At 41.3% G+C, this 13,150-nt stretch overlaps 1 protein-coding gene and 1 long non-coding RNA gene across 6 annotated transcripts in view; one reads left to right on the top strand and one right to left on the bottom strand.

Annotated features, from left to right (window-relative positions):
• The window catches only part of DMXL1 (Dmx like 1), a 152,884-nt gene that overhangs the window by 120,819 nt on the left and 18,915 nt on the right, over positions 1–13,150 (top strand). For all 4 annotated transcript variants that reach the window (XM_039544393.1, XM_039544391.1, XM_039544392.1 and 1 more), the window contains 5 exons: positions 768–946; positions 4,766–4,893; positions 5,265–5,350; positions 9,292–9,493; positions 11,343–11,460. In XM_039544393.1, the coding sequence (XP_039400327.1) occupies positions 768–946; positions 4,766–4,893; positions 5,265–5,350; positions 9,292–9,493; positions 11,343–11,460 (713 nt within the window). The remainder of the gene's footprint in view (positions 1–767; positions 947–4,765; positions 4,894–5,264; positions 5,351–9,291; positions 9,494–11,342; positions 11,461–13,150) is intronic.
• The window catches only part of LOC120407982, a 59,431-nt gene that overhangs the window by 17,843 nt on the left and 28,438 nt on the right, over positions 1–13,150 (bottom strand). For both annotated transcript variants that reach the window (XR_005600358.1, XR_005600357.1), the window contains exon 4: positions 4,323–4,502. This is a non-coding gene — a long non-coding RNA (uncharacterized LOC120407982). The remainder of the gene's footprint in view (positions 1–4,322; positions 4,503–13,150) is intronic.

Here is a 13,150-nt window from a genome sequence, read left to right on the forward strand (position 1 = left end):
TAGCGCCTCATCTCCGGAAAAACTCCTGTTTAGCTGCAATCGGTGATTTTCAGACCTGCTGTAGCTGTATTTAGAGCATTAAATTTGTCTTGCTTCAGCTCCAGAATCTTTCCTATTGGACATGATTTTTAAACTACTTAATTATTTGGAGCACCATTGTGAGTTTGAAGAGATCGTTTGCTCTGTTAGCACCCTCCCTCTTCCAAACATCTATTGAGGCTAAAACCAGTAGCCTATAAAAATAAGCTGCATTTGGTCAGCTAGTGTCTATTTAGCCTACATGTGTGTAGCTAACTAAAGACATCAATGAATAATATTGCCTTTGCTGAATGGTGCTTGTTAGTTCTGCAACTGTGAACACCCCCCAAATAAGTGTTCAATGCAACATTAAAGTTGCATGGTTAAGCACTTGTATCAGAAGAATTTTAAAGCTGTAACACTGTCATCTTTTATGTGTACATTTTGATGATCTCTGACCATGAAATTAAACATATTAACCTAATAAATAGTAACTTATTTATTGAAGGATTCAATTAACTAGAGATTTTTTAAGCTTGAAGACTAGTGGTTTTCCCCTTTAACACAGAACACTAAATGAAAACTTGGGAGGTTCGTTTCAAATGCTGTTTGAGTATTAATACAGTAAAAGGAAATACTTTTTAAAGAGATGGTAAAAGAAAACCTTGAAAATTATATAACAGAGAGGTGTGTTTTATCCTTTTACCATGAATATTCATTTCTCCTTTTCATATTTTTTGTCATTTTAGTTTCTTCTTCTGTAGATAATGGTAAGAAGCAACAAAAAAGTTTTACGCTTTCATCAAAAATCTCCCCGAAAGAAAGTTCACAGTCTGCTTCATCATCTTTGGTAGAGCAAGAATCTCCATCTTACAGGGAAAAGTTTATCCCTCCTGAGCTTAGTATCTGGGATTATTTCATAGCAAAGGTAATGTTTACAATTACAAAACTCATTGCTCCTTCTTGCATTAGTAATACTTTAAGCAGAAATTAGCCTTTCCTCATTTAAAATGTGTTTATAGCATGATAAGGACCGAGATATCATACAGGAAGATCTGGATGACCTTGTAAACTGGAGTAATAGTAATAGGATGAATTTAATAGTGAAAAGGGCAAGGTCATGCATTTAGGGATTAATAACAAGAATTATTGTTATAAGCTGGGGACACATCAGTTGGAAGTAACGGAGGAGGAGATGGACCTCAGAGTATTGGTTGATCACAGGATAACTGAGCCGCCAATGTGATATGGCCGTGAAAAAAGCGAATGCGGTCTTGGGATGCATCAGGAGAGGTATTTCCAGTAGAGATAAGGTGGTGTTAATACCGTTATACAAGGCACCGGTGAGACCTCATCTGGAATACTGTGTGCAGTTCTGGTCTCCCATGTTTAAGAAGGATGAATTCAAATGAACAGGTACAGAAAAGGGCTACTAGGATGATCCGAGGAATGGAAAACCTGTCTTATGAAAGGAGACTCAAAGAGCTTGGCTTCTTTAGCCTAACCAAAAGAAGGCTGAGGGGAGATATGATTGCCCTCTATAAATATATCAGAGGAATAAATACCAGGGAGGGAGAGGAATTATTTAAGCTCAGTACCAATGTGGACACAAGAGCAAATGGATATAAACTGACCATCAGGAAGTTTAGACTTGAAATTAGACAAAGGTCTAACCATCAGAGGACTGAAGTTCTGGAACAGCCTTCCAAGGGTAGTAGTGGGGGCAAAAGACATATCTGGCTTCAAGACTAAGCTTGATAAGATTATGGAGGGAATGGTATAATGGGATAGCCTAATTTTGACAATTAATTGGTCTTTGACTATTAGCGGTAAATATGCCCAGTGGCTTGTGATGAGATGTGAGATGGGGTGGGATCTGAGTGACTACAGAGAATTCTTTCCTGGGTGTCTGGCTGGTGAGTCTTGCCCACATGCTCAGGGTTTAGCTGATCGCCATATTTGGGGTCAGGAAGAAATTTTCCTTCAGGGCAGATTGGCAGAGGCCCTGGGGGGTTTTCACCTTTCTCTGCAGCGTGGGGCATGGGTCACTTGCAGGAAGATTCTCTGCATCTTGAAGTCTTCAAACCATGATTTGAGGACTTAAATGGCTCAGACACAGGTTTGATAAGGAATGGGTTGGTGAGATTCTGTGTCCTGCGTTGTGCAGGAGTTCAGACTAGATGATCATAATGGTCCCTTCTGACCTTAAAGTCTATGATTCAGTATAAGTTTTATCTTCTTATTCATAACATCCCAAGTAGTCATAAAACAGTGCTTGCTGCAGCTTTTTGGAAAAATCTTGTTTGCAAAATGGTTACCTTAAATTGATTTGACTTCGTGAAGCATGAAGAGATTGTTCTAAAATGTTGCTCATTGAGATTGCAGATGCATGGTTTGTCTGTCTGTTTTCTGCAAGTGGGGGGGGAGTTCTGAGATGAAATATTAAGCAAAGAGGCTTGTACGCTTAATAGAAATGAGAAACTGCCTGATGTGAACTCTGCAGTGCACAATTCAAAAAATAATTGCCAAAATTGATACCAGTTCAATAGATGGGTTACACTTACATGGTCTACTCAGGAAGACTCATAGTAAGAATGTGGTGTGAGACCTCACCAACCAATGGGGGCTGAATTTAATGTAGATAAAGGAACCCTTATTTTCTCTCCAGATGGAAAATTGTAAAAATTCCTGTCAAACACTCCTAATCAAGGAAATATATGAAAGGCAGCATAACATGGGGAACGGAGGTGGAGTAGGGAGTTAGGAAGTCCTGAGTTCTAATCCTGGTCTGGCAGACTTCCTGTGCAGTTATTTTGCCTGTTTCCTTATCACAAATGTTGGAATAATAGTTACCTGTTTCAAAGGTGGGCTGAGCTAATGATGCTGTTTCTTCATCTGCTATATTTCTTAAAATCAGAGCCTTCGTCTGTCCAAACAGCAAAAACTTGCTTACCAGACCTTCCTCATTTTCAGCTTTGATTACTGTAACCTCTGCTTTCCTGGCACACTCATCGCCCCCTTCTAGGCCATTAAAAACTGCCTAGATCAGTGATACTCAGCTGAGGCTTTGGAGCCACAAGTGGTTCTTTAATGTGTCTCCTGCAGCTCTTTGCATGATATGAAAACACTGTGTGATTTTAATTATTAACCAATCAGAATGCTGTTATGAGATGTAGAATTCTTGTTCGTTCATTCATTTGTGTATGTGTGTGTAATGTTATATAGGCTGTCAATTAACTGCCATTAATGCGTGCAATTAATGCACAACACAATTAACGTGTTAATGTTTTTAACACGCATTAATGGCAGCGGGGTAGCATCAGCTGCTCCGAAGAACCTACATCAGGTCAGGCACCGTAATGCAAGCTGCCACTGGGGGCAGGCGGAAAGAGAAGAGGCTACAGAAAGATGTGTTACTCGTGATGGCTCCAGCGGAGAAGTGGTTGGTGTTTTTTAAGTAAAAACAGGACGGCCAGAGGCTCACCCAAGCCGTGGCCCCCCCAACCCCTTGCAGGCTCGCTCCAGCCGCCCTCCCCATGCGTCCCGGGACTGGGGCTGACCAATGCCCCACCCCCCGGCTGCCTGTATCTGGGGCTGAGCCCGCACCCCCCGAGCGCTCTACTGCCCGCACCAGGGTCTCTCCCCACAGCCTTGTGCCACCCACGGCTGGGGCTAACTGCCCCCCCAAGCCCCGGGCTGCCTGGGGCTGACCCACACCTGGCTATATATGTGTATATGTAGAGAGAGTAAATGAAACAATGAATTCATGCTACTGTGGCTCTTTTGGGTAATGTTAATTGATAATTTGGCACCAGAACCACTGAGGTCTGTGTATCGCTGGCCTCAATCAATCTCTTAGCTTGCTGACATAACCACTTCAACCATTCTCTGAATGACTCCACTGCTTTTCTATCTCAATCTCATAGAATTCAATCTTCATCGCCACCTTCCAGACCCTTCGTAACTCTGACTGTCCGTACTTACTTGCCCTCATCTTTTACTACATCCACCCATTCCATGATGTAAGATCTTATTCCAGAAACTCTCTGTATCTTCTTCCATGTTGCTGTCTCTGAATGCGATACACATCATGGAATAACTGTAAGGCTGCTATCCTTTCTGCAAATCCCTCCTCAGAACTCACCTGTATTATGCCTGCAGGAAATCAGCCAGCTAATGATAACTATGTCAAGAGATGGCTGGGAATAGTTGGTACTTCTATAAAAACGGCTTCAATTGATTTAAAACCATCAAGTTGTGAGAGTACTGCATCTAGTTTAAGTAACTGTAATCTTATTGCTCACCTCATCTACCTTCCATCATGCCACCTCTGCCAAACCCCTTCTCTCCTATTGTTCATTATCCTCGCATGTCATGTCTAGTGCTGAATCTGACTGCAAGATCTTTGGGGCAGAAATGCTCTTCTTGACCTTGTCCGATACTAGCAAAGGGGTCCTGGTCCTGATTGGAGCTTTTAGGTGTTACTGAAACACAAGTAGTGAAAAATAATTAAGCTTTAGAAAATGTAAAATATTTTATGTAAATAGAGTAACTTGTCTAGTTTTGAAGTCAATTGTGCTGAAGTATGAGGTTCTTAAAAACTGGTTTTCTCCATTAGGGTTGAAATTTTTAGAATTAACGAACAACAACTTTATTTTAAATATTACCATACATGTTAACAGTATTTGAAACACAGTTTTGGCAGATAGTTTTCCTGAACTAAAATATTTTTTCTATGCTTTTTTAGCCTTTTCTTCCAACCTCACAAAGTAGAGTGGAATACGATTCAGAGGAGAGTCAGGGAAGTGATGATGAGGATGATGATTTTACATCAGATTTACACCTTCAGGAGCACTCTAATTCAAATTCGTACAGGTATGAATCACTTAGATTCTCATACTTTTTCTGACACCATTGATAGTGCATTTCTGGGAACTTACTGCAGAAGTGTGAGCGATAATATGGCAGCCATTCAAGAAATGCATATATTTTCTAGGAATGCATTAACTTCTTTCTGTTGTAAATAACTCATGAGTATAATATTTTAATGTCTTTTTATTATGTATAATAGTTGTTTTGGCATACAAGGTATCCTTAAGGTTTTAAATATATTAATGGTTTATTAACTGTTTATAATATTTTGGTTAATAAAAGCTTTAAAATATTCCTACAGTAGAGAAGTTAAAGTTTTATTTTTAAGTTGTAAGAGGTCAGTCAATGATTAATGAGTATTTTCTTGTTGTTAGTTGGTCACTGATGCGATTGGCTATGGTTCAGTTGGTGCTTCATAGGTTGAAGAATTTCTACCCCTTGGCTGGGCATGATCTGTCAGGTAATGGTGTAGTAATGGAGATGTCTTTCCATATTTAATAATCTGACAATGAATTCAAGAACCTAATTGCATAATAGAAACGAATCAGCCTTTTAGCTGCTTCTGCATTCAGCAGAGTGTTGTAAATAACTTGTTCAGTAATTTTGGATTTATTTATCCTGACACTGTTAATATAGTAACATTGGTACACTTTAAATACTGAGGGTTTTTCCATGAAGTATTAGTACCTATATATTTTGGTTCCAATTTCTATCAGTTTTGTTTACCTCTTAATCATTTATATACAACCATTGACAACTTTCTTAATTGTTTTTCACAACCTCATAGACTTTAAGGTTAGAAGGGACCATTATGATCATCTAGTCTGACCTCCCGCACAACGCAGGCCACAGAATCTCACCCACCCACTCCTGTATCAAACCCGTAACCTATGTCTGAGTTATTGAAGTCCTCAAATCGTGGTTTGAAGACCTCAAGGTGCAGAGAATCCTCCAGCAAGGGACCCGTGCCCCATGCTGCAGAGGAAGGCAAAAAACCTCCAGGGCCTCTGCCAATCTGCCCTGGAGGAAAATTCCTTCCCGACCCCAAATATGGCGATCAGTTAAACCCTGAGCATGTGGGCAAGACTCACCAGCCAGCACACAGGAAAGAATTCTCTGTAGTAACTCAGATCCCATTCCATCTAACATCCCATCACAGACCACTGGGCATATTTACCTGCTAATAATCAAAGCTCAATTAATTGCCAAAATTAGGCTATCCCATCATACCATCCCCTCCATAAACTTATCAAGCTTAGTCTTGAAGCCAGATATGTCTTTTGCCCCCACTACTCCCCTTGGAAGGCTTCACTCCTCTAATGGTTAGAAACCTTCGTCTAATTTCAAGTCTAAACTTCCTAGTGTCCAGTTTATATCCATTTGTTCTTATGTCCACATTGGTACTAAGCTTAAATAATTCCTCTCCCTCCCTGATATTTATCCCCCTGATATATTTATAAAGAGCAATCATATCTCCCCTCAGCCCTCTTTTGGTTAGGCTAAACAAGCCAAGGTCTTTGAGTCTCCCTTCATAAGACAGGTTTTCCATTCCTCGGATCATCCTAGTAGCCCTTCTCTGTACCTGTTGCAGTTTGAATTCATCCCTCTTAAACATGGGTGACCAGAACTGTACACAGATGAGGTCTCACCAGTGCCTTGTATAATGGTACTAACACCTCCTTATCGTTACTGGAAATACCTAACGTGATGCCTCCCAAGACCGCATTAGCTTTTTTAACGGACGTATCACGTTGGCGGCTCATAGTCATCCTGTGATCAACCAATACTCCGAGGTCCTTCTCCTCCTCCGTTACTTCCAACTGATGTGTCCCCAATTTATAACCAAAATTCTTGTTGTTAATCCCTAAATGTATGACCTTGCACTTTTCACTATTAAATTTCATCCTATTACTATTACTCCAGTCAATGGCGTAGCCAGGTTCTAACAGCAGGGGGAGCAAGCAAACATGAAAAAGGCACCCCCCTTGGCTCCTCCTCCGGCCACGCCCCCCGGCTCCTCCGGCCACGCTGTGCCCCCTCCCCCCCTTGGCTTGCTCCTAAGGCCACACTGCGGCCATGCTGCGCCCCCCCCCCAGCCATGCTGCCCCCCCCCATGTCTGTACAGGGAGGCTGGCATAGGACGGAGATACAAGGAGAGGGAAAGGCAGGGGTACACGGGGTATGGAGTTTGGGGAGGGGTTACCAGGGATGGGAGTGGGCTGGGGTCCCTGGGCCCCTCTGTGCAGAGGGGGCTGGAGCTGCCCCCGGGACCGGGAGAGCCTGGGAGGGGCTTGCTGCGTGCAGCACCAGCCCAGGTGCAGCACTGGCCCTATCCTTGGAGGGTGGGGGAAGAAGGCAGCAAGCCCCACCAGGCGCGGTCTGAGCGAGCTGCAGCCCGGCTTGCCTGCTCAGCCCGGGGGGCGCTGCCCTGCCCAGGGCTGCTGGCGGAGCCTGGCTGTGGGCGGGTCACACTGACAGGCCATGGTGGGAGAGGGGGAAGCGCTCTCCTCTCCTTGGGGGAGTTTTATTCCGGTGAGCTGCGGGCGGCGCCGAGGCTCCTGCTGGGAGTGACTGGCCGCGGGTCTGCCCAGTGTGGCTGCCATGCATGCACGGGCTCTGCTGCTGCCTCCGCTTTGCGGCTGCGCTGGCAGGGCTCTCCTGGGCCAGCAGGAACTGCTGGCAGCGCCGGCTGGCAGGCGCCGCTTCTGCACTGGACTGCCGCTGCCGCCCCACGGCTTCTCCGGCCGTGCTGCTGGCAGTGCTGGCCAGCAGGCACCGCATCTGCGCCTGCCGTCCTGAGGGGAAGCGGCTGCTTCCACTGAACCCCGCTAGCTATGCTACTGACTCCAGTTTACAAGGTCCTCTAGATCTTCCTGTATGATATCCCGGTCCTTCTCTGTGTTAGCAATACCTCCCAGCTTTGTATCATCTGCAGACTTGATTAGCACATTCCCACTTTTTGTGCCAAGGTCAGTAATAAAAAGATTAAATAAGATTGGTCCCCAAACCGATCCCTGAGGAACTCCACTAGTAACCTCCTTCCAGCCTGACAGTACGACCTTTCAGTACGACCCGTTGTAATCTCCCCTTTAACTAGTTCCTTATCCACCTTTCAATTTTCATATTGATCATGATTTTTCCAATTTAACTAATAATTCCCCATGTGGAACCGTATCAAATGCCTTACTGAAATTGAGGTAAATTAGATCCACTGTGTTTCCTTTGTCTAAAAAATCTGTTACCTTCTCAAAGAAGGAGATCAAGTTGGTTTGGCACAATCTACCTTTTGTAAAACCACGTTATATTTTGTCCTAATTACCATTGACCTCAATGTCCTTAACTACTTTCTCCTTCAAAAAATTTTCCAAGACCTTGCATACTACAGATGTCAAACTAACAGGACTATAATTACTCTGATCACTTTTTTTTCCTTTCTTAAAAATAGGAACTATGTTAGCAATTCTCCAGTTGTACGGTACAACCCCTGAGTTTACTGATTCATTACAAATTCTTGCTAATGGGCTTACAATTTCACGTGCCAGTTCCTTTAATATTATTTGATGAAGATGATCTGGGCCCCCTGATTTAGTCCCATTAAGTTGTTCAAGTTTGGCTTCTACTTCGGATGTGGTAATATCTACCTCCATATCCTCATTCCCAGTTGTCATCCTACCATTATCCCTAAGCTCCTCATTGGCCTCATTAAAGACTGAGGCAAAGTATTTGTTTAGATATTGGGCCATGCCTAGATTATCCTTAACCACCACTCCATCCTCCGTGTTTAGTGGTCCCACTTCTTCTTTCTTTGTTTTCTTCTTATTTATATGGCTATAGAACCTTTTACTATTGGTTTTAATTCCCTTTGCAAGGTCCAGCTCTACATGGCGTTTGGCCTTTCTCACTTTATCTCTACATGTTCTGACCTCAATAAGGTAGCTTTCTTTGCTAATTCCTCCTATCTTCCACTCTTTGTAGGCTTTTTGCTTTTTCTTAATTACCTCTCTGAGATGCTTGCTCATCCAACTTGGTCTACAACTCCTGCCTATGAATTTTTCCCCCTTTCTTGGGATGCAGGCTTCTGATAGTTTCTGCAACTTTGACTTAAGTTAGTAAATGAACCATGTGCTTTCCTTTTGTAGCTCAAAGTACATCTTTGGTTAAAATACATATAGTGGCCTAGATGCTATGGCCCTCCTCCCATATCTAGCTCTTCTGCCAGCGAAAAGCAATACAGCTCTCTACACCCAGACCACTTGTTCATAAATGATTTTTTTTAAAGTGTGCATGTGCATAATAAACATACGTATGTTAGATTAAAGTATTTGAAACACTTGACAGTGAAGTGATTCTCATCAAGTAGCAGAAATAAAATAGTTTATTTTGTTTGGTTTGTCCTTGTAGAGCTTCCAGTTAGCTCCCCGCTGTGCCATGCCATTCTGAAGACATTTCAGCGCTGGGAGCAAGTTCTTCTCCGGCGACTTGAGATACATGGTGGCCCACCTCAGAATTTAATTTCTGCTCATGCTTCTGAGGATGCATCAGCAGCAGGTCCTGCGCTCCTTCGTCATAAAGCTTTGCTTGAACCTACAAACACTCCTTTCAAGTGAGCATGTGACTTTAAAAAAAAAAAAGTGTTTAATGTATATCTTCTGAACATTTAATTAGTTTTCCTTGGTAAGGCCATTGTTTCAGAAATGCATGCTTGCATATGCAAGTACCCAGATTTAGTGCAGATGTCCAGGTAGAGGCATGCCTGGCATGTGTGCATGTGCCATACTGATTCGCTCTCAGTTATAACTGTATGCTCAAATGTGTGCAAGTTAGCATGCATGTGTAGACTTGTGAAACTTTGGCCCTAAGCAATGAAGATATTCAGATGTGGAGAAAGCAATCACATTTTTGAAGTCCTCAAAGCCCAATGCCAAAAGTCAATTTACTGTTTGGGGGGCGGACGGACCTATATTTGGCCAAAATCAGAGTAAGGAGCCTTATTCATCTCAGTAGCTGACCTTTTTATTTAAAAAAAAAAAAAAAAAAAAAAAAAAAAAGTGTGACAGGTCTTTGATCTACCTTCTGAGTTAGCATTGTGGAGGAGACCAGGGCAAGGTCTAGAAGAACATAGTTGTAAAAATTTCCCTTCTCTCCTAGTTATAACAAAAGAAACAGTAACTTTTTTCTCTGCATTGACTATGGGCTCATAATATTGCATCTTGCAACTGAAAACACTGTGGTATCAGCAAGTGATTTGTAACTCCATTTTTAAAATTGGATATCAACACCACACATTTATGTAACCATATGTTCCTTTTCTCCCAATGGCATCTGTGTGAGCTCTACAGCCAGCAGTGAAGTGCACTTCTTTTCCATTGGAAACTGGTAGTTCCTAACAACTGTAATCTTAGTTGTCTTCTTGACTTCATTTTAAAAAAAATATTGTGAATGATATACTGTACACACATCTCTGTTCCCCCTGCCCCCACCGTTGAGTATCCAGTAGATACTCCACTTGACTCCATTATGGTTTTGAACCTAGCCACTTTCCAAAGATTTCCACAGTTGTTGGGGTACTTACAGCATATTCATCTGAGGTCCACTACTATTCTGTATCTTTAAACCTGTTTTAACTCAAAATCTTGACTCACTATTGGGAGAAAAGGGCTTCATGAAAGATACAACAAGTCCTCCCTTTCGAGTGAGGGGTGAGCTCAGGTTTGTCTGTTTTGATGTTACTTTTGCACTTTAGTTTGTCAATCTTCTAGATGATCCTCAAGTACAAACAGGGAAACCAATTTCTGATACCCTTGATGTTCTTAAGGTTAAATAGTAATTTTTTTTTTTAATTGGAGGGGATAAAATTTGGAGGGAAGTTTAATTGTTTTTTTTTTTCTTCACTGTTTATCTTAAACATAGTTTAGTTTCTTGGGGGGAAACCATTATTCTAAGCCTCCACTGAGATGATGAGTAATTCCTATGCTTCATTATACCCGTACAGCTACGTTTTCACTTTCAGTATTTGTTGGTATTATCTCTGTTTCTCTGCTCGTAGCATATTGGTCAATAATTTAAATTTCCTCCCCCATCAGGGCAAGGAACTCAGCAAAGCATTAAGGAAACTTCAAAATGTAAGCTGTTAATTTGAAGTTGGAGTCTAACTGTGGCTAGATGTTTTCAGAGGTCTCAGAAAAGTATATTGTATATCATAATATACTGTGTCATTTATACTGTAATCTTGGGCATTCTGTTAATTAAATATATAATTATTGTACTTCGCTAATTGACACAGGAAGTGATATCTGTGGCTGACTCAACTCTGGATTTCCACATTTTCAATTTGTAACAACCTGAACATTTCCTTTACAGCATTTTATTTGGTATGAGTTGTATGCTAATAATATTTTGAATCCCTTGTGATTACCACATAAACACACACTTATTTTAACTTTTATCTATAGATCTAACAGTCATGTTGCACTGTCTGTGAAGAGGCTTTGGCAGTACTTAGTTAAACAAGAGGAAGTCCAGGAAACCTTCATCAGAAATATATTTACAAAGAAAAGATGCCTAAATGAGGTCTGTATAGTACACAAAGTGTATAAAATTATGTTAATTAAGAGCCGGGATTTAAGGTAAAACATATGTAAGCTGGCTTACTTGTTTTCTAGAGCACAAATTTGTGGACAACAGGCTTGGTGTTTGGGGGCTGTCCCTAGATACCAAACTTCGTGGGTTGAAAAATTTTGCTGCATTTTGGGTGTTACCTTGGTTTAAGTCCCACAGCTCCACTCAAAACAAAAAGTAAATTGCTACCTTTGAATAGTATGAAAAGCCTTGCATTGCTGGAAATTTTGGCCTAAGATGGTAATAAGAGTTACCTCAAAAGGCTGACAGTTTGTAAAATAAATAAATAAAAAAAATTATACACCCACAAGATTCCAATTTGCAACCTAGTCAGTCATAACTTTCAAAATTGAGTCTGTCCCTACCAGTTTATCTTGTGCATCCCACAATTGCTTGCTGAATCCTACCTCCTTGCCTTATAGTTCTGGAAAAACATCAAAATAAATTCAGCACCCATTTACAGTGCCAGTGATAGTACTTGAATAAGGTTCTCTATCCACACCTTGGCTTTCTAGGCCACATGCTCTTCAAACACACTTCTAAAAAGCTGTAGCTCTTTCTCTTTTTTTCCTTGGGTGCTCCATCATTGCTCCTTGCTTATAGTTATTTACTGTACTGTTTTATTGGTGATAGCACTCACTATCTGCTGTCTAGCTCCTACCCCATAAACTTATCATTTATCCCCTGCTATGGAACTCCATAAGGCAACCCTGCCAAAAGTAAATGGTAAATGACCGTAGGGTCATTTGAGATTTTAATTGAACGTGGCAACACTCTAACAGAGAGAACTCGCATGTAATCAAGAGCTTAAACTACCAAGCACCAGCCACTAGAACTCAGAACAGCACAGTACTATCGGAAATGTTTGTATTGGTTTAGAAAGAGCTGCCCCCTGCATTAATGTTGTTTGAAAACCATCAATACTTTAAGCAGAGGACAGGGTATTAATCTTTTTTTAAAAGTTACCATTTGTTACACTTCTCAGTAATTCAGTGCAGTTTTTTTTAATGTGCTGCTTTTGTTCCTCTTCCACGTGTTTTTTTTCCTTTTCCTGTTTCTCTTTCTATTACCTTTCCCCATTTTCCTTTTAATTCTCTTTCCGAGAATTAAAAACAGCAGAGTTTTAAAAACTAATCCAGTGTTGCTGAAAGATGGTTTTGTTTTTCTAGGTTGCCTCCACTTAATCCTCAAGTTTTATATTCTGCTTCTGCTTAATTATGGCTCCATTTGGGCTGAATCTCTGGGATGTATACTTCATGTCAGTTATTGAATGATGCAGTGGTGCCAGAAATTACTAGTGTCAGAGAGATACTGCTGTCTCAGAGAATCAGACAGGAGGATTTGATTAGAGCAATGGAACACCTGTAGGACAATCAAGATAGTTGTCAGGTGAACAGGAATTCTAGTATACATGAATTTGCACTAAATGTGGAGTGATTGCGTTCCTCAATATTCCATAAAAGATAACGTTTAAATAACATGTATGTGTGTTTATGTGAAAGAGAGTAGTCATTTATGTACAGGATGTTGGCACTATTTGAGTATTCTTACTGGTATAAAATAGTTTTGAGGCAGCATGGTAGATCCAGACTTTGAGTACAAGCTTGTTTCTTCCTGATGAGCTGAAAGTCTCTGTTGTAAT

Source organism: Mauremys reevesii, linkage group 6 (genome assembly GCF_016161935.1).
Source record: "Mauremys reevesii isolate NIE-2019 linkage group 6, ASM1616193v1, whole genome shotgun sequence".
In the NCBI taxonomy this organism is placed as follows: Eukaryota; Metazoa; Chordata; order Testudines; family Geoemydidae; genus Mauremys; species Mauremys reevesii.